The 24,901-nt window shown below is 39.2% G+C and overlaps 4 protein-coding genes across 17 annotated transcripts; 3 read left to right on the top strand and 1 right to left on the bottom strand.

Moving 5' to 3' along the window:
• Nucleotides 1-828: 828 nt before the first annotated feature.
• terb1 (telomere repeat binding bouquet formation protein 1) lies at nucleotides 829-10,483 on the bottom strand. 12 transcript variants are annotated; one of them, XM_046394661.1, is made up of 22 exons: nucleotides 10,118-10,483; nucleotides 9,874-9,984; nucleotides 9,527-9,658; nucleotides 8,935-9,066; nucleotides 8,670-8,730; nucleotides 8,419-8,537; nucleotides 8,130-8,258; nucleotides 7,872-8,024; nucleotides 7,658-7,789; nucleotides 7,348-7,473; nucleotides 6,833-6,975; nucleotides 6,462-6,748; nucleotides 6,275-6,345; nucleotides 6,087-6,164; nucleotides 5,331-5,567; nucleotides 4,372-4,425; nucleotides 3,977-4,042; nucleotides 3,839-3,880; nucleotides 2,340-2,416; nucleotides 1,524-1,679; nucleotides 1,262-1,402; nucleotides 829-1,156 (listed from the first exon to the last, which is right to left on the bottom strand). In XM_046394661.1, the coding sequence occupies exons 1-21, from the start codon at nucleotides 10,152-10,154 to the stop codon at nucleotides 1,346-1,348; spliced, it is 2,400 nt and encodes a 799-aa protein (XP_046250617.1). In that variant the 5' UTR covers nucleotides 10,155-10,483; the 3' UTR covers nucleotides 829-1,156; nucleotides 1,262-1,345. The 12 variants fall into 12 exon arrangements, with proteins under 12 accessions (XP_046250617.1, XP_046250620.1, XP_046250623.1 ...); XM_046394662.1 differs by having other exon boundaries at nucleotides 830-1,156; nucleotides 4,372-4,452; nucleotides 10,090-10,483; XM_046394660.1 differs by having other exon boundaries at nucleotides 830-1,156; nucleotides 4,372-4,452; nucleotides 10,118-10,482.
• Nucleotides 10,484-11,043: 560 nt separating this feature from the next.
• On the top strand, nucleotides 11,044-14,705 carry pdp2 (putative pyruvate dehydrogenase phosphatase isoenzyme 2). 3 transcript variants are annotated; one of them, XM_046394675.1, is made up of 9 exons: nucleotides 11,044-11,190; nucleotides 11,668-11,800; nucleotides 11,885-12,100; nucleotides 12,302-12,421; nucleotides 12,514-12,800; nucleotides 12,912-13,017; nucleotides 13,100-13,336; nucleotides 13,440-13,739; nucleotides 13,890-14,705. In XM_046394675.1, exons 2-9 carry the CDS (start codon nucleotides 11,720-11,722, stop codon nucleotides 14,163-14,165), a joined length of 1,623 nt encoding a protein of 540 aa, XP_046250631.1. In that variant the 5' UTR covers nucleotides 11,044-11,190; nucleotides 11,668-11,719; the 3' UTR covers nucleotides 14,166-14,705. The 3 variants fall into 3 exon arrangements, with proteins under 3 accessions (XP_046250631.1, XP_046250629.1, XP_046250630.1); XM_046394673.1 differs by having other exon boundaries at nucleotides 11,108-11,264; XM_046394674.1 differs by lacking the exon at nucleotides 11,044-11,190 and adding an exon at nucleotides 11,273-11,486.
• Nucleotides 14,706-15,280: 575 nt separating this feature from the next.
• On the top strand, nucleotides 15,281-20,869 carry LOC124062548 (B-cadherin-like). The gene is made up of 15 exons (XM_046395405.1): nucleotides 15,281-15,692; nucleotides 16,061-16,159; nucleotides 16,245-16,373; nucleotides 16,479-16,634; nucleotides 16,731-16,872; nucleotides 16,961-17,133; nucleotides 17,227-17,355; nucleotides 17,445-17,630; nucleotides 17,722-17,966; nucleotides 18,073-18,215; nucleotides 18,308-18,532; nucleotides 18,735-18,959; nucleotides 19,054-19,187; nucleotides 19,651-19,794; nucleotides 19,904-20,869. Exons 1-15 carry the CDS (start codon nucleotides 15,630-15,632, stop codon nucleotides 20,153-20,155), a joined length of 2,445 nt encoding a protein of 814 aa, XP_046251361.1. The 5' UTR covers nucleotides 15,281-15,629; the 3' UTR covers nucleotides 20,156-20,869.
• Nucleotides 20,870-20,999: 130 nt separating this feature from the next.
• si:dkey-30c15.13 (uncharacterized protein LOC558731 homolog) lies at nucleotides 21,000-24,338 on the top strand. Its single transcript, XM_046394343.1, has 7 exons — nucleotides 21,000-21,445; nucleotides 21,594-21,755; nucleotides 21,863-21,973; nucleotides 22,079-22,135; nucleotides 22,228-22,338; nucleotides 22,549-22,695; nucleotides 22,955-24,338. Exons 2-7 carry the CDS (start codon nucleotides 21,594-21,596, stop codon nucleotides 23,006-23,008), a joined length of 642 nt encoding a protein of 213 aa, XP_046250299.1. The 5' UTR covers nucleotides 21,000-21,445; the 3' UTR covers nucleotides 23,009-24,338.
• Nucleotides 24,339-24,901: the final 563 nt, after the last annotated feature.

Here is a 24,901-nt window from a genome sequence, read left to right as displayed (position 1 = left end):
CCTTAGTAGGGGATCCAGTTAGCACACCAAGCTGCCTCTTGATGCACACTGAGAATAGATAAACAGCATGATTTGCACTATTTGTGATTCCTGTCATACCAGAGGCTTTCAGCTCAATAAACAAAAGCGCTGGACATGAGTCCCCACTCTCCTTTTTGATTTCCTGCCTCGCTATAGACTCAAACGCACAAACATAAAGAAATCAGAACTTGGTATTCGTTTACATGACATTATATATCAAGGAAGTAACACACACAGAATGTTTTTAAGCAGAAGTGCAGAAACTATTGCTTTTTTGTATTATTGTTTGTATGTATTTGTTTAACTTAAAAGTATCTTCTTTACTTAGAAATAAAAAGCTAAATACACACACACACACATATATATATATCTATATATATAGATATATATATATATGTATGGCCCATAACTGTTTTTAATGGACTACTTTGGTCATATCACATCCAAATAGTCTTAGCGATGCTCATTTCAGATGGATTAGATATTCTGACACTTGACTGTATAGAAAAAAAATAATTTGCTTCTTTGAATATTATATTACTTTGCTACAAAGCAAATTCGGCCTGGGCTAAAAAGCAGTTATGATACAGAACTGGAGTAAATGGTTGTCAAAGTGTTTCTGCTTTGGACGTTTTGCTGCCACAACTCACATACACCTTTTGGTGTTGCAATCAAATTTGGCAAAACATACATGTCAACACAGTGGTGGTGATTCATCAGAAGGTGCTGCTACAACAAAACAATGACTTTGGAATGGCCCTGACTCTAAGGTTATATTTCACTCAAGATCTGGCACAATTCACCCTTACAAGGTACCAATGGTTTCTTATTTAGTCTCAAGTGACACTTCACACTAGGATCATGTAGTAAACCGTTTCTGTAGTTTTAAAATGTTTATGAAAGTCTGTTTGCATGAATCCAACTCTAAAATGTACTTGACAGAGAAGATGCTGACAGAAAAATGTATGACTCTCAAACACTGGTTTAATATGTAACAGCAAGAAAGAGTTAGCAACAATTAATAAAAAAAAAATTACTATATCCAATATACTAAAAAAAGCACTAAAAACTACTGCAAAAACATTTTCAAGACAATATGCAGATATAAATATAATTAATATAAATAGCATAAAATTATGCTATTATGAACCAATTATGTTGGTTCGCACTGTTTATGTCCTCGACTGTAAGTCGCTTTGGGTTTAAAAAGCGTCTGCCAAATACAATGTAATGTAATGTAATATACGTACATGAAATAAATGCCTCTTTGTGTTTTGAACTGAAGAGAGTGAAGGTCTTTTAATCCTTAGAAGTCAAAACTTATTTACAGAGGGCCATTTTCAAGGGGTTGACCCAGGATCTCAGCACCAGAATTACTTTTCTGAAGGCAAAAAAACAAAACAAAACAAAAAGAAAACCCAGGGAATTATTCTAAATGCAGTTTTACAGTTAGCATGGACAATATCAAACAACTTATCTTAAAGGACGCTTTCTCTTGTTACCATTAGCTGTCGATATTTCTTGGCCAGGCCGACATTGGTGCGTCCAGGTTTGAAGGGGTAAGACCACAAGATGGAGTTCCAGGAGAAACCGTAAGTCTTCACCCCGCTGAGAAGGTACTGCACCTCCTCACGGCTGAAATCATTCCTCTTCCTTCTCTAATAAAAAGAAGAAAAGCAGAAGACACAAAGCTTTGAGTAAAGATTAGACAGTGTGGAGTATGGGACAAATCACATGTGCATGGATGCACATTTGGTAGCATTCAGTACAAAATCTGTGCCTTTTATATGTAGTTCAGCTATATGAATGCCACATTCCACTTGTACAGAATAAAACGCCTGGACATGGAAAATGTGCCTGCAAAACATCTTCTTTTCAGTTAGCTTTTCCGATTTAAAAGACGCAGAAGACGTCTATGTGACTAATGTTAATGGACCGTACTGGTGGTTTTGCAAATTGCAATCCTTTTATTAACAACACATTGCATGGATTACTTCCAGTCATTCTGCAAGACATATCCTGCATTTTTAAATTGACTTCCCACCATCCAGGCAACAAATGGTTTCAGCCCATTTTGGTATGCTGTGGAAATGAGCTTGCTCAGACCTGACATTTGATGTTGTGTCATATCTATTTTCATCAAAGTTACATTATTAATTAGGACTGTTTTGAAAAGTCTGATTCTCAAATCCCATCCCCACTTTTCACTGTACATTTCCTCTTTTAATTCTTCAGTTATTTTCTTTACCACTTCTGTGCACTGTAAGATGCAATCATGGCATTAAAAAGACAAGAGAATATATTCTTCAAGCCCTTACAGTGGAAAAGTGATCTGTGCTAGTCTTCGACTCGCCATCAAGAGCACGATGTCCACCATTATTCCCTCCTCTTCTCTCTGTATTTGGAACATAAAATAGTTTGTTTATGTCTGTGTATGTTTGTGAACAAGACTGTGAGGATGCCAGGGTTTTACAGCTCATTCTGTTACTCAACATTACATCAGCTGGTCTCAGACTTAAGATACACAGAGACAATTTCTCTCTTGCCCCATTCCTTAATAGAGCAGAGGGTGACTAGTTATGGCCAATATGAGAAAAATGCAGAAGAACAGGCATGGGAATGGAGGAAAGGGGACAAAATTATGACAGAAACTAGGATTACAGGTTATATTATCTTTGTGCACCATTTAAGTTGCAGTTTACATCCACGTCTGTCCAGACTCAAAATGTATATAGTATCTGTCACAAGGTGCACTGACACCGGATATCAGCAAAAACAACAAGTTTTTGGTGGACTGCAATGCAATGGACTGCAATATGGATGTTTCTCACACATCTTCAACTCTGCGACACAAAAGATCTATACAATCAGTGCAGTTTCAAGGTGCACACCCCAGTGTGTGAAGGTGACCTTTAGCGTTTTTGGATAGAAAATGTCATAACTTCATCATTTTGTCATAATTAGCATATGAATTCTTGGGTTGTGGCTCAAAATGTGTTTTGTGAGACCACAGTGACCACTAAATTCTAATCAAGTTCATCCTCAGATCCAATTGGATGTTTGTGCCAAATTTCAATAAATTCTTACAAGAATGGGACAGACGAATGGACACATCCAAAACTATCATGCCGCCGGCTATGGCTATCGCTGGCGCCGAGGTATAAAAACCAGGAGGAAGAGAGAAGTGGAAAAAAAAAAACAGCTGAACTGCACAGAGAAAGAATGAAAATTTGCACTGTGGATGGAAGGAAAAAAATATTCAAAATGCAGACTCACACAAAGTAAGCACTGGAAAATGAATTTGGCTCTGAGGTATAAAGATACAATAAATCTCAGCCTGAGAGCATAGAAAGACTGCACTCCACAACACTGCCTCTGAGTCTATGTTGTTACACTAAAGCAACTTTCAGGCTTCAGAGGTACAAGGAGATGGATGGCAAATATGGCCAAAATATATAAACATTAAAACTATAAAATCATAAAGTGGAAATGACTAAACGCCTCACCTGCAACTAACATGTCACTAGCATAACAAAAAAATAATGAGATCTCTCGCAGTTTCTCACACATACACACATAAACACACGGTGTTATACAGAGTGTGAAACAGCTTAATACAGCTGTGTTGCTCTGAACCAGCTCTAGCCTGCACTGTGAGAACACTGGCGGCAGTTCAACATTCCTTCTGCTCTTTGGTTTCTCCGCTGCCAAGAACACACTGCAGAAGACAGCTCCCACCACAAGCTCTCAATCATGACATTCACACACATTTAAAGTAATCTATAGCAAATACTCATATGTGCTATCACATATTTACCTTCAGGAAGATGAGACCTTTTTAGGGGAGTCAAGCCTGGATCTGGGAAAAAGAGTGTTGAGATTAATGCTGTTGACAAAATATAAAGAACAATGAATCAGTAAGTGTTATGTTGTTGTGATAACGTCACATATGTACCGGCCATGTGATAGGACGTCGACATATCTTTCTTAGCTCCTCTGCGCAGTGGGGTCAAAGTGAAGCCTATCATAGGTGGGAAAAAGCGATATATTTTACAGTGTTTATTTTAAAACTGTTAATTTATAACTCTTTATATTTTTGAAACTGTTTTGCGCACTTTCTGCACTCTGTTCTGTTCTGCCATGACAAGTGAATTTTCCTGCTGTGGGATCAATAAAGTTCATATTATCTTATCTTAAATGGCTTGCACATATGAAAATTATTTGTTTAGTTATCAGGAATAACTTTTTTGTGAATTATTGTCAATTTTGTTTTTCTAATGTATTGGTTGGACAGGTTCATTCCCTAAGTTAAAACATTGCAAGACCTACGGAAAATAAATCAACTCTTACCATTGTGCTTTTTCAATTGGTGCTCTGGCAGGGAGCTCTTGCCTTTCCATGCTCCTTTACATACAGGAGACAGGCATACCTCTTTAGAGCGGAACAGAAATCAGACATTTTATAGCAGTTAAAGTAGTAGTAGTTAAATACAATAATACGATAAATACAATAATGTATACTCTATATTTCATACGATACTGATGGAACAGTTATGAAGCAGTGGACAAGGAAAACAACAGCAGCTATTTCCTGTCTTAACCAACTCCACAAGGAAGCCTCATGGTAGTTACAGCGCTTTTGTTTGGAACAGAATTTTCCTCTCTATCCTATCTGACAATAAGATGTTTGTTTTGGAAGATGAATTCATAGACCTGATATTATAAAGGGAATGTGACTTCAATGGCAGCAAATTGAAAGGGAAGGACAGGAAGAAAGCCTGGTGTTTTGTGTTTTATCTTGCCTGATGCCAGAAGATTAATTATGCACTATTAGCTTAAGTTTTGTTTTTAGTTAGTTATTTAGTTAGAATAGTTTACCCAAACCCTATCATTACCTCAATTTTGTCATATATCGATCATTTGCTTCTGTGAACAGCTTCTCACTATATGGATTTCCTTGCAGCCATACTTTACACATTTCTGATGGTGAATGACCGACAGATGACAAATGAGCGGTGACAGTGGCAGATGATAATAGCAGACAGAAAAGAATTCCCATTTCTTACCGTGATTGACAAAAATCATTTGCAGTAAAGCAAAAAATAAAGTAAATTTTTCTAAACCCTAAAAACTTTAGGAAGCTACATAATAAAAAAACTAGCTAGTTCGAGAATCAATTCCATAATCCTGTTGTGCTTTACAAGCCCTTTTAGTATAGCTGGAATGTACTCTTTGAACAACCATGAAACTTGAATTACACCTTTCAATCAGATGGATTTACTGTGCATTTCACACGCTGAAGCCTCTTACCACTCCAGTTTTTATAGCCTCTGTGTGGCTCCGCTGCTGAAACTGTCACAGAGCCTGGGGCTGCCTGCTCCATAGTGTTGCCCTGGTTCTCTCTCCTGAACAGAAGGTTCCAGTGACGAGTCCTGAACCTCTCTGTGGCCTCCTGAAGAACCTTGTGCATGTCACAGCTGTGGTGGCAGGAGCTTTGGAGAGATGTGAAACTGCGACTGGTCACCTCCTCGAAAGACAACACACAACCTAAAGGACCAAAACAACAGCAACGCATGACATTAACATACAAAAATACAGCATTAGCTTACTACAATAATCTGACTATTTGATCAAGCTTAAATTTTTAAGTATAAATACAATGTTGATTATTTGAGTGGTCTTATTATATAATCCCAAGCACTGCAAGTGAGCATGATGTGTGCCTGAAATAACATGATGCACTGGCACAGAATTCTTTATTTCTAGACCTACTTTGTTATTACCTAAAATGATTGTTTAGCTCACCTCAGAAAAATGATTAGATGGGTAAAAAAAAAGCAACCAAGAATCTTTGAATCCAAACTACACTCCACAGCCTACAAAAACTCTACAGCAAAGATTTATGGTATTTTGCTCACACTGAGACTAGAAAAACACTTAAAAAAAAGCACATTCCTGTAAAAATACAGCACAGTCGAGGTGGTTCATGCGCCATGCTTGCTTGAACAACCATTTCATACAAAGATGCAAAGAATTTCACTGAGGGGCAGCATCACGCTCTCCTACCTGCACACCGGATATGAGAGAGCGAGTGTTCCTCCACTGGGATTTTCCTCACCTTACGCATCTCACGGCACTGCAACCCTTTACATCAAAACATATTACTTGAAAAAAAATCATGTTAGAAACTATACTTATTGCATATATTTTTTCTTATAACTGTGTGTTAAAAGAAATGAAGTTGTGGCACTTACCTGTTTCATCAGTACATTTGATTGCTTTTGGTACACTGTGCTTCACTGGCGCTGGGGGCTTAAACAATTGACTAAATGTAAAACAAACAAAAACAGAAGAAAAGGTTAACATGAAAGCTATCATAATTTATAATTATATAAATTATATACAATTTAGAAGTAATCAAAACTGAGAAACTCTGCTGACTTGTCTGCTGTAAGAAGCTCTCTGCCTCCCTCTAGTGACTGCAGATGGGAAGACATTAGGGTTCCAGTACCCTTGCACACAGAGCACCACACATCCCCTCCACTGGTTTTAGCCTTCTCTTCTTGCATACTTAAACTGGAGCTCACATTCCTCGGTACATTGTCATTGTCATCCTTGGTCATATTTCTAACAGTGTGAATTTTAATGATGCTGTCATCCCCTGCTTCTACAGATGGTTCTTCAATTGAAGCTGATGGGTCAGTATCTTTCCACTCACTCTTATCCTCCTAAAGATGACCATCAGCACACATCATAAGTTACTAAGCTACATTCTGATTATACAGTGACCATGTGTGTCATGTCTGCCTGACCTTTGTCTGTCTCTTCTCTGGTAGATCATTCCTGTGCAGCAGCTCTCTGGCAGAGTCCCTGAAGCCTTCCATATTTGTAAGGGGCTCAAAGTTTTCACCCTCCTTCTGTCTTGCTATCAAACCAGGCATTCTCAAGGACATGGCTTTTCAAAGACAAACAAGTCATTGTGAGAGCCCCATAATCTATCAATCTTATGTATGTATATATATATCTATATGTATACATATAGATATATATAATAGTTAAGTAAAGGGGATGGTGATACTGCTCTAAGACATATTACACAAGAAATTACAGAAGACATTAATACTGGCCTTGACTACCTCAAGGCTGCATTGACCCCAGAGTTTCTATTTAATTGGTCCCATAGTATCTGTCAGTTCTCTTCAACATGCACAATGCTTGGAAGTCTGATCTCTGGTCTTCAAAAGGACCAGAGGCACCAAAAGTACAATTACTGTGAACTGTGTTAAAAATATTACATTGTGATATTATCAAGACCACTTTGACTTACTGGCCTGCTTACTGGTCTGCAGTATGAATGTAGCAGCCTTCCTAATCTCCTCACTTGTGTCCTCTGTGAGTAGGGTTATGATAAGAGGCAAGCCTCCACCCTGCACCAATTGGGACTGATGCTCCTCTACAGACAGAAAGAAACAAAATACATGAATAGGATCAATACTCAGGTTGTACTTTCAAAGGAAGCTAGACTGCTGACTGTAGCATGGGTAACAGTTGCTTAAGTATTAAAATATAAAGTGTAGACACACTCAAACACTACCAGAAATATTAGACTCTAACAGTACCTTACTGTGTGGTCTTACCTGAGGCCTCAGTGCAGTGGCCCATGGTGAGTAAAACAGCGAGCCTGTCCTCAGTTTCCAGGTGTGGGCTGGCCAGCATGGAGACAAGGTGGAACACCACACCATACTGAGCCAGACCTGAGGCCAGAGAACCTACAAAGAATAGCTTGTCAATAAAGGCGGAAATAGTGTGGCTGAACTGTTAAAGGTGTATACATACAAGTGTTACACGCACGATTATCTGTGATGCAAGCTGACAGGGTCTTGGATATAATAACAGAAAGCTGGCAAGACAACAAGCTCGTATCTGCTGTAGAGGCTTGATGAACCAATGCAAGAGTTAGAGTATCCAGACTCCCTGATGCAGAAAAACTTTCCTGAACACAAGCTACAAAAACAATTTAGAATTTGGATTTTAGTGATGATTCAGATGTATTCCATAAACACTGACAATCACAAGTTTAGCATAAGCCATTCTAACCCTTGCACTTACAGTTGTTGGCAACTGTCATGGCTATGAAGGAACATATGGGTTGAAAAATCTCAGTGCGTGGCAAAGCAATCTGCTGAAGCCAGGTTTTTATTATGGGAAAGGCTGCCACACAAATACACTGACCCTCCTCTGGAAGACAAAAGAAAGACTCAAATGATCAAAAGAATTTTGATCTTAGATGTAAACTTAGCAGTACATTACGGTTTGATTTGAAATTAGTTCCTAGGATGACAAGAGTATCAAATGTTTTTCATATTAGTACAAGGCACAAATACACTGATAACATTACCATTCTGTGGGTTGTTGACACATCCACAAAGAGCACTAGACACAGATGCCCAAAGCTGGTAGGTTTGAGTTGCATTGGCAGCTCTCAACGTAGCCTCTGTGGAGAGGGGGAAAGTGGTCCTGCAAAAATATATACTAAAGTTTATATGTGTGTGTGATTGGGTTTTTAAATACAATTACAAGCATACCTATTTAAAGTTCGCATCTCTGATGTCTGATTAAATAAGATTAAAGTTTAGCAATGTAAAGTACCTGAAGAGGACCAGCAGAATATCCAGGCAACCAGTGGTTTGGGCTAAGGTCTGTCCTGATTCTGCAATAGCATACAAGCAAAGTAAAATAAGCTTATCACACTTTCAATTAATAAACTTAGATCAAATGTACTTTCTTTCACTCACAAAATTTTGTGCCACATATTTGAAATGGTTTTCATGAGCTTAAAACTGAAACAAACAAAAAAAAAAAAAAAGTGAAAAAAAAGTGAAGTCTTTTGTCATTTGTGGAGCCCTGATCTTACTGTTGTTGGCTACCAACACAGACAGCAAATAGACAGACACTCTCTTCTGTGTCAGCGGGACGTCTTCTTTCATCAACCAACCAGCAATCTCTGCAAATGTCTCCTTTCTACACAGAGAATTCTTGCAATACACTAAAAGAGAAGAAGTTAAGTAGTGTATTGTCAATATGTAAAAATGTCATTTCATTCAAATGACTTGCACTTGCTTTACCACACTATACTGTCATATTATTCACACATGACTATACACAGACTTGTAGGCAGAAAAGCTGCCCAATGCATGTCCTTTACAGCTTTTAGCATCGCACAAATAGAAAGTATAGCATTATTTGTTGAAGCGCCCGAGTTTACCACCATTACTTACCACTTTGTCAGCTGTTTAAAGTTAACTTCCTGGCTGTGAAGCTGGAAATTTTCAACTTTACAATTTAGAAAGGACAACCTGAACCTACAGTTTTGGTTCTTGTAAGGCTGGACTGTCTCGTTTCAGAGCACATGTATTAGTATGTAATCTTGTAATCTTTCACATGTAATCTTTCAGAGGATGCACCCCAGGACTGTGTTTCCACAACTTTTACACAAACATTCCTACCATTGGCCTCAGCTATGGTGCCAAGCGTAAAGAGTGCAGTCTCCTTAACATCTGAATGAATGATACTGGATTTGGACAGGCTATACACAAATGCCACGCCTCCCATTTCTCTCAACATGTCCACGGTATCCTCTGAAATAATAAGAATTAAAAGTTAAACAGACAGTAAAGGGATATTAGGTTAGATGAATGTATCGTTAACTTAGATTGATTTGAATGAATTCAGCAGCAAGACATGCGTCCAAACAACAAACTTGACTGATGAGGCTGTAGGAAATGGTTAATGTGTGTAGGAGACTGATTTGTGGAAAGGACATATGTTACCGTCATTGCTGGTTTACTATTACCTCTATTTTCACAAATTGAATGAATGGTGAGAAGAGCTTGTTTCTGCAAATCAGGACATTTCATCTGAAACTTCAGACAATCAAGCAGCAAACTGAGATCTGTCCTTATGGCTGAAAGCAAACCGATAAAATCAGTGATGTTAACCGACAGATATAAATTCGTTAATGTATATTACTTTAGCTATATTCATACACAAATACATACACAAAACGTACACATGTGGAGTAAGGAATAGTGTCTTACTATTTCGGCTGTTGCTGCAAACAACCGTCTTATCCATATTACTAAGCCGGTGTTGTTTTCTTCTATTCAATATTAACAAACACTTTTTTCAGAACTAGCTAGCAAGCTAACCTACAAAAATAAAATATTCAGGCTAAACTTAAATTCGCGTTTTCAAAGTAACCTTAACGTTACAATGTTTTTGAAGCCAAACTTTTACTTAAGGAACAACTACATAATCCGAAAATCTCACGGAACAAAAGTTAACGTTAGGATACATTAAAGTGACTAAACATTAGTCATTGTATGATTAGCTACTGAGCTAATCTGTTTGACTTTCAAGACGTCGGCTCTTCAAGTTCCGTTACCATGGAAACAAAGGGGGTGTGGCCTATTTCCAAATAAACTGCACTTTTACAAAGCGGCTGTAAGAATTTTGAACAAACTCGTTTATACAAAGTCTCGTTAATAAATCAGAGATTCTAGATTCTATTTTTTATTCTATTTTTTAAAAAAACTGTTCAAATTATGTACAGCTCAAGAAATAATTACCTGAAAGTATCCAAAAGTTGGCAAAAAAGAGAAGAATTTGTATGTCCAAAACAACTCATCACTATTTCAATCGAAGGGAGAAATGTAATAGAGCAGTGCTAGGGGTATTTGCGTTTTAGAAATAACAAAATGAAGTTATACGAAAGTGAATGAATATAAATAGCCGTACTGTATGTTTTTTTAATTATTATTATTTTATGTTTACCTATAGTAAGGCTAGTTTGCTACCCCTTTCTACCCTTGTTTGGTTATTACACTTTGTTGGTTAGGTTGTTTTTTTTAATTCAACATGTGCCTTCAAAGGTTTAGGGAATTTTTTAAAAAAATAAGGTAACAAGTAAAAACGGATAAATTGACAGCGACACTGAGAAAAACTAAACCTAAAACATCATGTCTCCAAACATATAATTAGCTCAGAGTGTCCATAGCAAAGATCGTCTATTTAAATCTCTTTTACAGGCTTTTTTCCCCTCACAATTTCCCTTCTTCTCCCTAATGCGACGAGCAAGAACTAAAACGTGCGTCTCACTTCAGACATTATGGTACGTCATCGGCGTCATGTATGGAGGTGGTGATCGACGCATCGACACTAATTCATTCTGAAATTTATTAGTGCGTACGTATTTAATTGACTAGCCGTAGTTAACGTAGCAGACCGCATTGATCAGTGCGTAGACGTTTAGCTCAAGTACAGTTTTTGGTATAATGTTAGCTGCTAGTACTACGTTAAATGTAAGCGGAGCTAACCTAGCTAGCAAGCTAACTATGTTTTCACGTTTTCAACTCAATGTTAGGTAGCCAGCGAGCCCTTACCAACGTTACGGAAATAAATGGAGGGGTGAGATTATGTTGCGTGATATTTACTAGAGGTTGCACCTTGATTGTGGGGTCAATTTGAAGTCGTGTAATTCACACATCTAGTCTGCTACACAAGTTAGCTTATGGATTGTCAGTTGTCTTAATGATGATCATGCTGGTTCCACCTAAGACCGTACTGGTTTTCTTTTTCATTGACACAGACACCAGGGCGATTAAGTGGCACAACACCCTCCCAACAGCGCTGCATGAGAGATGTCTGGACGTGTGTACGCCAGCATCCTTCAAAGAGCTTCAAGCTACACGCTCACACTTTCCTCTAATCCCCCTCACACGGTTTGTATCCTGATTGAGTTCTTGCTTTTTTATTTACAGTATATCGTATACTAATATCGTAATTGTTCTTATTTGTTCGTACAGTACACCCACCTTGCAGCACTTCGGTCTTCTCAGCCTCGACCAGCCCACCACTGTCACTTCTCATCCTTGGGCACCTTCAGATCAGACCAGCTGTGTTCCAGTGGTGAGAAATCAAGGAATGGGTCTCGGAGTGAACGACACCTCTCCACTCGTCAGGATCTAGACTTCCAGCTCAGCCAAGTCCAAATTAACAGTATTCTGCGATCTAATGAGCAGGTATATCACTTTTCAAGATGAAGAAGGATCTAAAATAATATGCTGAACATGTAAACACATTGGATCCAAGCATGTTTTTGCATTTGTAGGAGGGTGATAAGGCTTGTTTTTTTCCTGATCAGATATGAGTATTTTCCCATGGAGTAAGTTGAAGTTGTAAGTAACCCTCTACATCTGTGTGTTTGTGCATCTGTGTCTCAGACTGTGAGTGTGCCAGAGTTTGATGGCAGAGGACTCAATGCTGTGAGAAAGTTTGAGAGCAACCAGCTGGCTGCTAACACACCTAATGAGGACCGTCGAAGTGCAGCCATCTGCTTACAGGTATGCATCTTCTCCCTTTTGTCTGTACATCCACCTCCCCACTTTTCTGCCCTTCTTGTCAAATTTAATGCAGTCTTCCCTGTCTTCTCCAGTCAAAGGGCATTCTGTTTGGAGTGTTTGATGGCCATGGGGGTTGGGCATGCGCACAGGCTGTCAGTGAGCGGCTGCTCTACTATGCTGCAGTTGCAATGATGCCAAAACAGAGCCTGGAGGAGCTTGAGAAATGCATGGAGCACAGCAGGCCTGTGCCTCCCATCTTGCAGTGGTACAAACATCATGCAGACTTTAACTATCGTGAATCTGCCTCGCTCTACATTGAACACCTCAGAGTCTTCTGGCAAGAATTGCTGGACAACGAGGAACATAGTGAAGGCATGAGGTAATAAAGCATGCATGTCCATATATAGTTATCTGCATATACAAATATACCTGTTTGTGAATGGCTTCCCTTAAGATCATTTACTCATCTCCTTTTGTTTTGTTTTTTTAGCCCTCCAGATGCTCTGGATTGCGCTTTCAGACGACTGGATGCTGACATCTCCTTGGAGGCTCAAGTCCCTCTTTCCAATGACCTTATGAAAAGCACAGCCATCCAGGTAATAAGATATGCCTTTCTTTGTTGTTTCAGTGTTTTCAAGGTCACACAGTGTTGATAGACAGGTATCATTATGTGTCCAGGTTGCTTTTGCCGGTTGCACTGCCTGCGTGGCCCACATTGGTACAGATGGGATCCACGTGGCGAATGCAGGTGACTGCCGAGTGGTATTAGGGGTGCAGGAAGAGGACGGGTCATGGACTGCTTTGCCCCTTTCTCAGGACCACAACTCACAGAACGATACTGAGGTGGAGCGGATCAAGGCCCAGCACCCACCCTCAGAGAGAGACACCTTGTTCACAGATGACAGACTGCTCGGGGTGAGAGTTCTCAAAAGCGTAACACAGACAGGCACTGTATAATGAACTGACTGCTTAATTTAACAAATAAGTCACCATTCCTAAGCTGTAATCCTTCTGTCAGGTTCTGATGCCCCTACGTGCTTTTGGTGACGTGAGATTCAAGTGGAGCCGTGAATTGCAGCAGAGCATTTTAGCCAGCCTAGAATCTGGAGTGGACCAGGACTCTCTCAACCTGTACCAGTACACTCCACCAAACTACCTAACACCACCCTATCTGGATGTGGCACCTGAGATAACCTATCACAAGCTGAGGCCTCAGGACCACTTCCTGATTCTTGGTACTGATGGGTTGTGGGATGAATTAGGGAGCCAGGAGGCTGTGCGGCTCATTGGAGAGCACCTGAGTGGGATTCATCTGCAGGTCTGTGTTTGAAGTGAACGTGACGTGTATTTTTATTGTCCTGCTGATCAAATGGGCACAACATTTATATAAACCACTTGGAATTTTTTTGTGCTTTTATGTACATCTATCCTGTAAAAATGGTTACTAAAGATCATTTCTTTTTTTCAGGCTCCAGTTTCTCCATCTGAGAGGCAGCTGAAATTAGGTCAGATGCACGAACTCTTGCTGAAACGCCAGGCCCGTGCCTCCCCTGCAATAGACACCAACGCTGCCACGCACCTTATCAGACATGCTCTTGGCACTGGCGAGTATGGAGAACTCTGCCAGGAGAGGCTGGCCTCTATGCTCGCTTTGCCGGAGGACCTGGCTCGAATGTACCGGGACGATATCACAGCTACTGTGGTTTATCTGAATTCAGACTTGGCCAGACCTCACCACAGCTAACAGGAAGTTTTTGACAACTCAGGAACTCACATGTCGTTTTCTGGATATTTTAGCACAAAGATTACATAAATTGATTTATAAATATTTTTGAAATGAAGCACTTATTTCAGTGTTGTTTTATGCACAGGTACTTATAAAAAGTACTTATCCATTAACATAGTCATAATTGTTGCATCAGTCAGGTCAAAACTACAGTTTATTTTTTAAATTTTTGCTCCTTTGGTGTATTCATAATGGTCAATTTGTAAATGTCACCTGCAGCTGCATGGGATAAGTGGAAATGACATTAAATACAAGGTTACAGATTAATGTAGACACACTTTGTTCGTTGTTTGTAGTTTTGTTTGCTTTTCTTGCAGTACCCTTTAGGCAATCCATCTGTGGCATTTTCCTTCTGTTTACTTGTTGGTTTTTCTTTACTTATGTGAAACCTGTGAAGTATACTTTTAATTTTGTGTAAATGTGTGGCTGTTAGATGGATTTAAGTATCGTTTATTGGAAGACTGATGCAGATGCTTTATATTAAACTGTTGAGAAATGCTTTTGTTTTGCCTGTGCTCTTTTGAAAAGTTAATGAAAAGGGACTGGCTTACTCTATATGTTCCTGCAGGATGTACTAATCTTGGAAAGACGCCCTTCAGATATTTTGCTCCATGTGTCTGGAATAATTTACAGAGTCAAATTTGATGCACTGATGTCAGTAATGCAATTAAAAAACATTTGGTTATAGTTTCTGTTGATTTTAAGGGGTGACTGTTTTACATAATATACTTGATACTCTTCAGTTTTAGAATGCATTTATAATTTTGTTATGCTGTTGTCTATTTGAATATATCTTTAAATCTTGCTATTTAATTATCTCATTACCACAGTCTCTCACAATTACTCAGGTCTTACATGTAAATGAGATCTTTATCTCAATTTGACTTCCTACCCAAAAAGAGCCGACAAGAGACTTTGACATTTAAAGCTGTGTGGGAGAAAGAGTTTTCAAAATAAACTACTAACTTATCAGTTGCAGAGTGTCATGAAAGCCCATCTGATCCTCGAGTGTTATGTCAACACAGGTGCTTCACTATCGCTGGCCAAAAGGTACGAGTGGAAAGCCTCGGTGCATAAACACACACCTGCATGTCTGACAGTGCCTGAGGTCACCTCCAGCTTCTTTGTTTTTCGCCAGTCTTTCACTGGTACAATCAAATTACTCAGCTTTATAAGGAGGGAAGTACAGAACAGTAAATGCATGATTAGTGTAGCCACAGGCAGTTAAAAGAAGAAATACTGAGTCTGAAAGATAATCCATTAATCATACTTTATTAAAAAAATTCTGAATTTGAAAAACATTCAGTATGGACGGTCTGTAAATACCACAAATGTGGCAGGGTGCCACTTTAACAAAGCAGCAGATCCAGTCCAGGCAGTCAGTCCAGTAACGGAGAAGGAAAGATCTGTTGGTTTTCTACCATGTCAAAAACGATGGAGAACAGCAGGACTTTGAGTGTGCTTATTTTGCTGTGCCAAATCCAGGTGAGTGTTAATTCAGTTTGTGGTGTAATAAAGTAAGTTTTTTTCTTCAGTTAGCATTTTTAGTGGTGACTGGCCAATACAACTTGTAAACTCCTCTCAGCAGTCTGGAAACTACAAACTGTCTTTATTGTTTAGCTCACTCGTATATCATTTTATATATATAATGTGAATTTATTGATTTTTTTAGAGATAATTTTGTCTTACTTTATTGTTTACTCTGTCTGACTGGCTCTGAAAAGGAAAACTTTTATATGTTTGTACTAAGTAATTCAGGTTTTGAAAAGTTCAATACAAGCAAAGTTCATTATTTAATACATTTACTCGAATATACTGTAAGTGTTATTGTTAAAAAAATGTTTCTTTGTCAGTGTTTAGCTTTTCTGGCTGCAGCAGAAATTCAGCTGCGCTGCTCAAATGACGGAATTGACTGCTTGAATAATGAAATTCCAAGAAGCAAAAATCTAGAGGTAAACTTAGAGGTAATTTTGTCATTTTAAATATTGTTTTGCAATTCTATATCTGACTTGACTTGGTGAATCCTGATTCAAACAGAACAAGCTCCCCACCTTTGCGTTTCCGCTCGTGTCTGGCAGTTTGAAGCGGATGAAGAGAGAGTGGGTCATTCCAGCTATCAGCTTTCCAGAAAATGACAGGGGTCCATATCCCAAATTTGTGGTGAAGGTAACAACAGTATTATCAAGCAAGTTAAACTGTTCTGAATGCATTTTCATTATTTGCTTTTCCCCAAAGTGCCTTGACTGAAATATTTGTTTTATTGTGTTTTAGCTCAAGTCGAGCAATGACGAAAAGGTGGCGATAACCTACAAGATCAGTGGACCCGGTGCTGATCAGCCCCCTGAGGGTCTTTTTATTGTTGATCGGAGATCTGGGGTGTTGTATGTCACTCAGCCACTTGACAGGGAGAAAACTTCTAAATACAGCGTGAGCTGAGAAAAAGAAGCATAAGCATTTTGCACTTAATATCAAGGCTGTATCTTTAGTCTTATTAATTGTTAGGATATACGGTGTGTGTTGCAGCTGTGGGCCCATGCACTGAATGAGGGCATTAAAGCCGAGGAGCCCTTGGAGGTCATTATCAACGTTATAGACCAGAACGACAACACTCCGATATTCACTCACAACCCTTTCTATGGTGGAGTGAGTGAAAGTGCTGACATTGGTGGGAAAAAGATTCAGAAAACGTTATTTTACTGTAAAATGTGATTTTCGAGTCATCATGGTCACAATTGTACTGTTTCCACTAACAGGTAGCACTATCATTAAAGTAACAGCAGTGGATAAAGATGACCCACAGACAAACAATGCTATAATAAGATACAGGATAAAGGCTCAGTTGCCTCAAACACCCAAAGAGGACATGTTTGCCATAAACCCAGTGAGCGGAATGATCAGTGTGATAGCAGATGGACTGGACAGAGAGGTAATCAAATTATACAATAAAAAAAAACATACTCCTCTCTTTCTAAGACTTTCTCATTCCTCATTTCCACTGTAACTCACTTCCCTGTGTCAGACTCAGCCAGAGTACAAGCTGATTGTTGAAGCTGCTGATATGGAGGGGCGGGGACAGACAACCAGTGGTACTGTCATCATTAGTGTTACTGACAGCAACGATAATGCTCCACTATTCGCTGTCACATCTGTGAGTTCAACATGCCCAAATACTTCATAAAAACATAGAAATAAGTTCAGTCTGCAACTGCATTTAGTAAAGTTTGTTGCTTTTCGCAGATATCCGTCTCAGTCCCAGAGAATAAGATTGGAGCGGAGGTGATAAGATTAAAGGTAACTGACAAGGATGAATTAGGATCCCCTAATGCCAATACCAAGTATTCCATAATCAAAGGCAACGAGGCTGGGGATTTCAACATCAATACAGGCTCCAATAAAATGGAGGGAATCCTCAAAACAGCCAAGGTTGGGAAACATCTGAACATAATAGTTAAGTCATTGCTGTTTCACTCAACATCCAGAGTAAATCATACTTATCCTCTTTGTCACTTCCAAGGAACTGGATTTTGAGAGTGTTCCTGTCTTTACCCTGCTGGTGGTGGTGACAAATGAGGAGCCATTTACTGGACCAGTGTTGACCTCAACAGCCACAGTCACCATGGTAGTCGTGGACAAGAACGAACCTCCTGTTTTCAGTCCAGCGGAGATCCATGTAAGCATCTCAGAAGATGCAAAAATAGGGAGTCCTGTGGCTGACCTGAGAGCTAAGGACCCAGACACAGCCAGGAAACAGAGCGTTAGGTAATAATAACATGGGGTAACGTTGGTACATTCATCATTTTTACATATGGCCACAGTATATGCTGTTCTGTTTTGGTTATAATCAGGTTGCTTCTCTTGCTTTCAGATATGAACTACACCATGACACTGTCAGGTGGCTGAGTATTGATAAAGACACAGGATCAGTCCAAGTTAAAAACAACATGGACAGAGAATCACACTTTGTAAAAGACAGCAAATACACAGTCCTAGTTTTGGCATATGACAATGGTAGGTTTATAGGTTTGTTCTTACCTAACAACAGCCATCGCCTTTTTTATCTGTCTGAACCTTGCCATGTCTTTATTTTTGCATCCTTTCAGATACTGTCCCAGCTACAGGGACAGGTACTCTGGTTGTGACTTTATTAGATGTGAATGACAATCGTCCTGTGATCAAGCAGAGAAAAGCCAGTGTATGCAATAGAGAACCTTCACCTGCCCTGCTTGATATAGTGGACCTTGATGGACCAGATCATGGTGGACCGTTTACTGCGGAGCTTCAAGGAGAGTACAGGATCAATTGGACGATTAGCATCAATTCCACAAGTAAGCAAGCTCAATAACAGTATACATACCTATTATTGCAAATTTGCAATATTTTAATTGCATGCCATATCACTTGAAACCACAAAACCACTTTTAGGATGTCCAGCTGACCATGACATACGTCCATGAAAAATATTTTCTCAAAACTCAAGTACTCCAAGTACTCCTTAAATGTTAATTCTGCATCGTTTTCTCCTTGCAGGTAACGTGGTAGCCCTGGCCCCAAAACGGGAGCTGTCACCTGGTGACTATTATGTGTTGGTGCGTATCTATGATGTAGACATGCTCTACCAAGACAGCACACTGGCAGTAGAAGTGTGCCAATGTCAAGGGACTGTCTCTGCCTGCTTCATCCCACACTCTGGCCCTCGTCTGCTCGTTCCTTCTCTTGCAACCTCATTTCTTGGAGCAGTTTTTGGTCTTTTGTGTATGTAGCAGATCTTTCTTCTCCACCTATATTGTAAAATCAATTTGGAAGCTTGTTCTGTCTTTACTTGCTCCTGTTTTTCTGTTGAACACAGTACTGCTATTGCTGCTGCTGTTCTTGTTAAGAAGGAGGAGAAGGGGTTCGAAGAAGAACGTCCCTCTTCTGGAAGAAGTACCCAGAGAAAACATCTTCTACTACAATGAGGAGGGAGGGGGAGAAGAGGACATGGTAGGAGCAGGGAGCCTTAATTCATTTACTACAAAATATCTTTGTTGTCAGATGTATGCTGAAGTTGGAACAGAGAAAAGTTCTGTCTGTCTAAAAATGAGAGGAATTGGAAGGAGTTAAGGCTTTAGTTTGTTTTCTCATCACATTTGGAATATCTGCATTACATATTTGCCTGGACTAGTTTTAGCTGATGAGACAAAGGGGAAAAAAAGCTTTGGATAAAAATTAAAGTAAAATAAATTAAACAAAAATTTCAGGTCCAGAGTTAAGGTAATGTAGTAGAAGACAAAGAAATTTACTTTGTCTGCTTTCAGGGTCTTTAACAGACAACAAACCGATGCAAAGATATGCAGAAGGTGGACATAAAGCATTCTGTGATAGTTAAACCCTGAGTCACGCTAAAGGTAGACACAAAAGTTCACAAGGTAGATCAATATTTTAATGTCCAAGTGTTTTCCTTTAGGAGTACGACCTGAGCCAGCTCCACAGAGGGCTTGACAACCGTCCTGAAGTCTTCTGTGCTGAAGTGTTTCCTACTGTGCAGAGCCGCCCATCTTACCGCCTGCAACTCCAAGCCAATGAAGAAATTGGCAAATTCCTTGAGGATGTGAGTGATGTTAAATTGTTAGACATATATTTCCAAAACATTTGTGGAATACAAGGGTGGAATGTATCAGTGCAATATTATTACATCTTCCTCTTGTTTCCCTGTGTAGAACCTGCATGCTGCAGACCATGATCCCACGGCTCCTCCTTATGACTGTCTACTGGTGTTCGACCACGAGGGTGTTGGCTCAGAGGCAGCTTCTCTCAGTTCCATCAACTCCTCAGACTCGGATGAGGACCAGGACTTTCAGAGCCTGGACCAATGGGGATCACGTTTCAGCAGGTTGGCTGACCTGTATTCAGGTAGCATGGAGGAGGACAATGACACAGAAACACTGCCGGGAAAAACAGAATGGGTCTGACATGGCTCTGTGTATTTACAGAATTTCTGTCAAGCTGACCAACTGTGCTCACAGTACTGTGTGAAATCTCTCTACTGCCTTCTGTGCCTTTTTTAGACTGGGTTGTGATTTGAGATGGGAGATGCTCATGCTCTGTTCATATATAATTATGAGCTTTCCTAGCTTGTTCATCACACTGGTTTGTTTATTGCACGAGCTTGGTCCTGGAATCTGTGGGTAAACAATGACATTAACAAGCAGAATGATATTTAAAAGTATGCATCTCTCAAGCTTACCAAATATCAAACGTCCCACACATAATTGTCTACCTGACATCATAATGTTGATACATTTGTTTTTTGACCAAAATCTGACTGCATAAATAAAAGTGAAGATTGTTTAGTCTGATGATAATGGTCAACATTTTAACTCACCCATGTTAGTTACAGCTCATAAAAGTGAACATGAATTATATACCAAGTGATGGCACTGGGTTCTGTGCTTGTAGCATAGTGCTTACTGCATTGGCACTAACATTAGACTCCAGTGATACCGTTGAAAAATAGTAAAAGTATGTTTGTGTCAAGACTGCTGCACTTCAACTAAATATCGTGTGAAACACTTTTACTTACTTCTGAGAATATTCTTTTTTTGATCAGCATATTAATTGAGTTCCTCAAGGCTCCATCATAGGTCCTCTCCTGTTTTTTTTTTTTTTTTTTTTTTTTTTTTTGTTTCTTTATGCTCCCTCATATTATCTGTAAGTTCTTTTTCTATTTTATTTTCCATTTGCACTGCATTAATCTTATTTGTCATTTCTGTTAGATATGCTTTTTTTCTCATTTCATTTTAGTTGTTTTTTTTTTAAAACTTGTGTTTAAATTTTTTCTCAATAAACTTGATGAAGTCTTATGGTATCATATTAACATTTAGTGCTTATTTTGGTTCTTGTACTATAAATATGAAGATGTAATGTAGTTACATTGTATACTTGTAATCTCAGTATGGCTCCATGAAACCTGTCCTCTGATGCTATTAAATAAGTAAGTAAGTAAGCACTACCAACAATGATAAGCTGTTTAGTCATGACCAATGATCTCCCTGAATCACTTTCTCAAGAGTGAACTTTAACCAAACATTATCATCCAACTCAGGTGAACTTTGACCCTCCAGCTTCAATGTACTACACTGAGGAGTAACAGCGACAGCGAGAAAAACTACTTAAATGTTTCCTGTTTCAGTTTGTTGACATGTTTTGTTGATATGAGGACCGATAAATAAAGAGTTAAAGCTTCACAACATTTGGGGAAGGTAAGCAATTACAGACTGAAATTGCTCAAATGATCAAATGTGACATCTGGATCAAAGGTGTGTGTAACATGTATTGCATGTATTGGTATGGATTTTTCAACATCCATGTTGTTTCCCCACAAGTTAGCTTTTTTCTCCTCCACAACAGATGACGCAGAACATGTTTCAGGAGGGGCTGTACCATGTGTTCTTTAAAGAAACACCTCCAGCCTGCCCACTGACCCAGGTTACCAATCAAGGGGATCTACTGAATGTCAGAATTCATCGCTGGTTTGGGAATGTGGTTAACACCAGACTTTTAGTCAGTGGGGTGAGATGCTACCTTGTTGAGCCTGTCCAAACCATTGGTTAACATAGATTTTTAAGCTTTAAAGCTGTCTGCCTGCTTCATACTGTGTTGTGTTTCTGGATCTGCAGGTGGTGCAGATCCTCAGTGCCTTAGCTTGCATACTGACCACAGTCACCTACGCATGTGTGAGCTACAACTGCTCTATCTCCATGTTAACACCAGTGTGGTCAAGCTTGGTTGTGAGTCCACATCTGCTTGAACTCATATACACTCCATGCAAATCTTTTAGAAAGAAAGAAAGAGAGAGAGAGAGGGAAAGTCAAACAATGTTTGTGTTCTTACAGTATGTGGCTTCTGGGTGTTTGGCAATAGAGGTGCAGAGGAAAGCCACTAAATTAAAGGTAAATACGTTGAGTAATAATTAATAATGTGACTTATTTGTTTAAGTCTTCAGCTGCCTTGTTTAATGTTATTTTGCATTAATCTTGAACAGATCATCACTTTGATGGGTCTAAACATCTTTGGTCTGCTGTTTGGTTTCTCTGCTCTCCTAGCCAACAGCCTCAGGTCTGCACAGCCTGCCACACTCAACACAAACCAACAGGTAAGTCGGCAGTTCTGTAGATACATTTTGCCCTTCAATTGCGACATGGAGACTGCATAAAGGTAAATGTGTTTATTTTTAAACTATATGAAAGACTCGTTTCAGCTTCCAGTTTTTTTTTTCTAGTTTCTGAATGTGTAGAAATAAATGCTGTCTGAGCTGTGACTGAATTCTCCTCCTCACTGTGTCCCTCTGACTTCTTCCTACCAGCGTGTTGGTTCACATGTTGCAAAGGGGAGCTCCTTAGCATTTACTGTCAAGTGTTTTCTGGCATCAGTCTACATAGTTTTCCTGTCCTGGAGAGGCCTACGTCGCTACAGTTCTCTCCATGCTCAGGCCTACAGCCGCCTCCCACAGGTAAATATAGCAGAATAGGATATGCAGAAGTGTCTTGGCATAAAATTGGTTGCTTCGGTCATTTCCATTTCAATGGAAAACTGATCAACTGATTTGTTGTGATAATGATAGATGATGGCATGTTTCACGGGAAGTGAGTACACTGCAGGAGAAATACATCAGAGATACCAAATTTTAAAAAAGCACAGTCAGTCCATATTATCATAGATTGCTGAATTTGATGGGGACTGATCTTTTTCTGCTGCTGTGTTATGGGCAGGATCAAGATGAAACCAACGGACCTCTACTGGAACAAGAGGAATTCACTTTGTGAAACTCAAAGGGCTCAAAAGACTGACATGACACCTGCTTGTTAACGGTTTTGTTAACTGGTCGAGATCAGGGTCTGTATGATGGCATGGTATGAACAGCTTGTACAATCCTGACTGATGAAAGCAGTTTAGATATTGCGAAATCATATCATGTCACAGGACTGATGATTCAGTATCACTTCTCTTTTGGGATTCCCAAAAAGTTGAATATACACTTTCCTCAAACAAAAATGAAAAAGGCGTTAAACAAGTCATGATGTATATAACACAGAGAAATGACTGATTCAGTTAAATTTAGTAAAATAAGTGCATGTGTATGTTTCCACAGCTGAACTCTTTATCTTAATGAACATTTTTTCATTCAAAGATGTTGCACTAAGACCAACACTAGAGGGCAGCATTTCTAAAAAAAATTCACATGGTGTACTGTCTGCTCCTCAAATTCACTTCCTCTGTTTAATGTTAGAATTGTTTTACATCAGTTGCCAAATGCATAAAGTTGTTCACTGACTGCCCACCCAAAAATATGTGCTGATCATGGAAATGACATATATTGAAGATTGGGTGACGACACACTAAGCTGAAATGATTTTATTACTAAAGTGTCAGATATCACATTGTATGCATGCAGTAACATCCCCAACCTGACACCATTAACAAGTTATCACTTTATATTTTCACACTAGGAGACACACTGTACTGGATTGGAGGATGTCCCAAAAGTGTTTAGAACAAGTGAGAGTAAACGAGAATCTAAAAGTATGGAAGCTAAACAAGTGCAAAATGTACAATACAGTGCAAACATCAGTGCAAAGATCACTTGATTACCCAAGGGGCTGAAATAAGTCTGTAACACTACTCTCTACATAATCACATTTGTAAATCACATAACCATTGCTGTGAGGATATACTCATTGCAGGTTAGTGTACAGCCATCTTCTCTTCAAAACCTAAACACTGTCAGCAGACGGGCCTCTTGTTGTAGAATGATGTACAAATTGTGAATTCATTTTCATCTATGATCATTTGAGCGTAATAAATAAATTGTTTTACTAATTTTGCATTGATCTCTTAAATTCTCAGACTGATCCAGACGTAACCGTTATCCTAACCTCAGCCTAAACCAAACACTAACTTTTCACTAAAAATCAAGTTCCAGCCCCAAAAATGGCCTTTAAAGCAATGGTATTTCAAAGGGGGGTTCTGGGGGCTCCCAGGAGAACCTTCTAGGTGGGTCCCCAGCAAAACAGAGAATAATTTATTTTCACTCTAATTCCATCCTTAAGAAACACAATGACAGAATAATAAATAAAATATAATAATAAAACAAAAGCAAAAATTTCTATCACATCTGCGTCCATGGTCTAATTTAAGTCATTTTAGGGGCCCTGGATGTTAAAAAGTTCGCAAGTCACAGCTTTGGAGCACTTAACAGAATGTCATTGTCCTCAATTCTAAAGTGTAAAAATCAAACTGGTCCTCACAATGGAGTACAGACTCAGTGAGAGGTGTGGAGTATCTCAGTATTTAAATGATGGGGTATTTCGTTAAGGATACAAAGCAAGGTCACACATCACTCCTATAGCAGCCACACACACACACACAGACTTGTGAGAGTGAAAAAAATCACAGAGGAGCTACTTTCTCACGGCATGTCTGGCTAACAGCTTCCAGCTGTTGCCTGGTTGGGAGAGCTGCTATGGGAACACACAGAGTACAAAGAGTAACATGGGATTCATTAGTAAATGGACACAGAAGGAGAATAAAAGAGAACAGGATGACGAGGCTGGTGTCCTCACAGAAAGTGACAGCTTATTTCTCTGGTAGAAACTGCTTTTCTAATGTGGTTAAGTAGCCTAACTACTGTTTGTGTGTGTGTAGCTAGTGTTTCATGA

This window comes from Scatophagus argus, chromosome 7 (assembly GCF_020382885.2).
Source record: "Scatophagus argus isolate fScaArg1 chromosome 7, fScaArg1.pri, whole genome shotgun sequence".
Lineage (NCBI taxonomy): Eukaryota > Metazoa > Chordata > Actinopteri > Scatophagidae > Scatophagus > Scatophagus argus.
This window is presented reverse-complemented; position numbering and strand designations above follow the sequence as displayed.

Bases quoted from the DNA above. Each gene is read 5' to 3' on its own strand.
- terb1 (XM_046394660.1), bottom strand. From the start codon at position 10,154: ATGGATAAGACGGTTGTTTGCAGCAACAGCCGAAATA. The intron at 8,731-8,934 runs GTAAGATCAGGG...ATGCTATTGCAG, and splicing joins TGTGTTGGTAGCCAACAACA to AATCAGGACAGACCTTAGCC. The intron at 3,881-3,976 runs GTACATATGTGA...TCTTTTTCCCAG, and splicing joins GACGTCCTATCACATGGCCG to ATCCAGGCTTGACTCCCCTA.
- pdp2 (XM_046394675.1), top strand. From the start codon at position 11,720: ATGTCTGGACGTGTGTACGCCAGCATCCTTCAAAGAGCTTCAAGCTAC. The intron at 12,101-12,301 runs GTATATCACTTT...TCTGTGTCTCAG, and splicing joins TTCTGCGATCTAATGAGCAG to ACTGTGAGTGTGCCAGAGTT. The intron at 13,337-13,439 runs GTGAGAGTTCTC...TCCTTCTGTCAG, and splicing joins CAGATGACAGACTGCTCGGG to GTTCTGATGCCCCTACGTGC.
- LOC124062548 (XM_046395405.1), top strand. From the start codon at position 15,630: ATGTCAAAAACGATGGAGAACAGCAGGACTTTGAGTGTGCTTATTTTG. The intron at 18,533-18,734 runs GTAAGCAAGCTC...TTCTCCTTGCAG, and splicing joins GATTAGCATCAATTCCACAA to GTAACGTGGTAGCCCTGGCC. The intron at 18,960-19,053 runs GTATGTAGCAGA...TGTTGAACACAG, and splicing joins AGCAGTTTTTGGTCTTTTGT to TACTGCTATTGCTGCTGCTG.
- si:dkey-30c15.13 (XM_046394343.1), top strand. From the start codon at position 21,594: ATGACGCAGAACATGTTTCAGGAGGGGCTGTACCATGTGTTCTTTAAA. The intron at 21,756-21,862 runs GTGAGATGCTAC...CTGGATCTGCAG, and splicing joins CCAGACTTTTAGTCAGTGGG to GTGGTGCAGATCCTCAGTGC. The intron at 22,136-22,227 runs GTAAATACGTTG...AATCTTGAACAG, and splicing joins GGAAAGCCACTAAATTAAAG to ATCATCACTTTGATGGGTCT.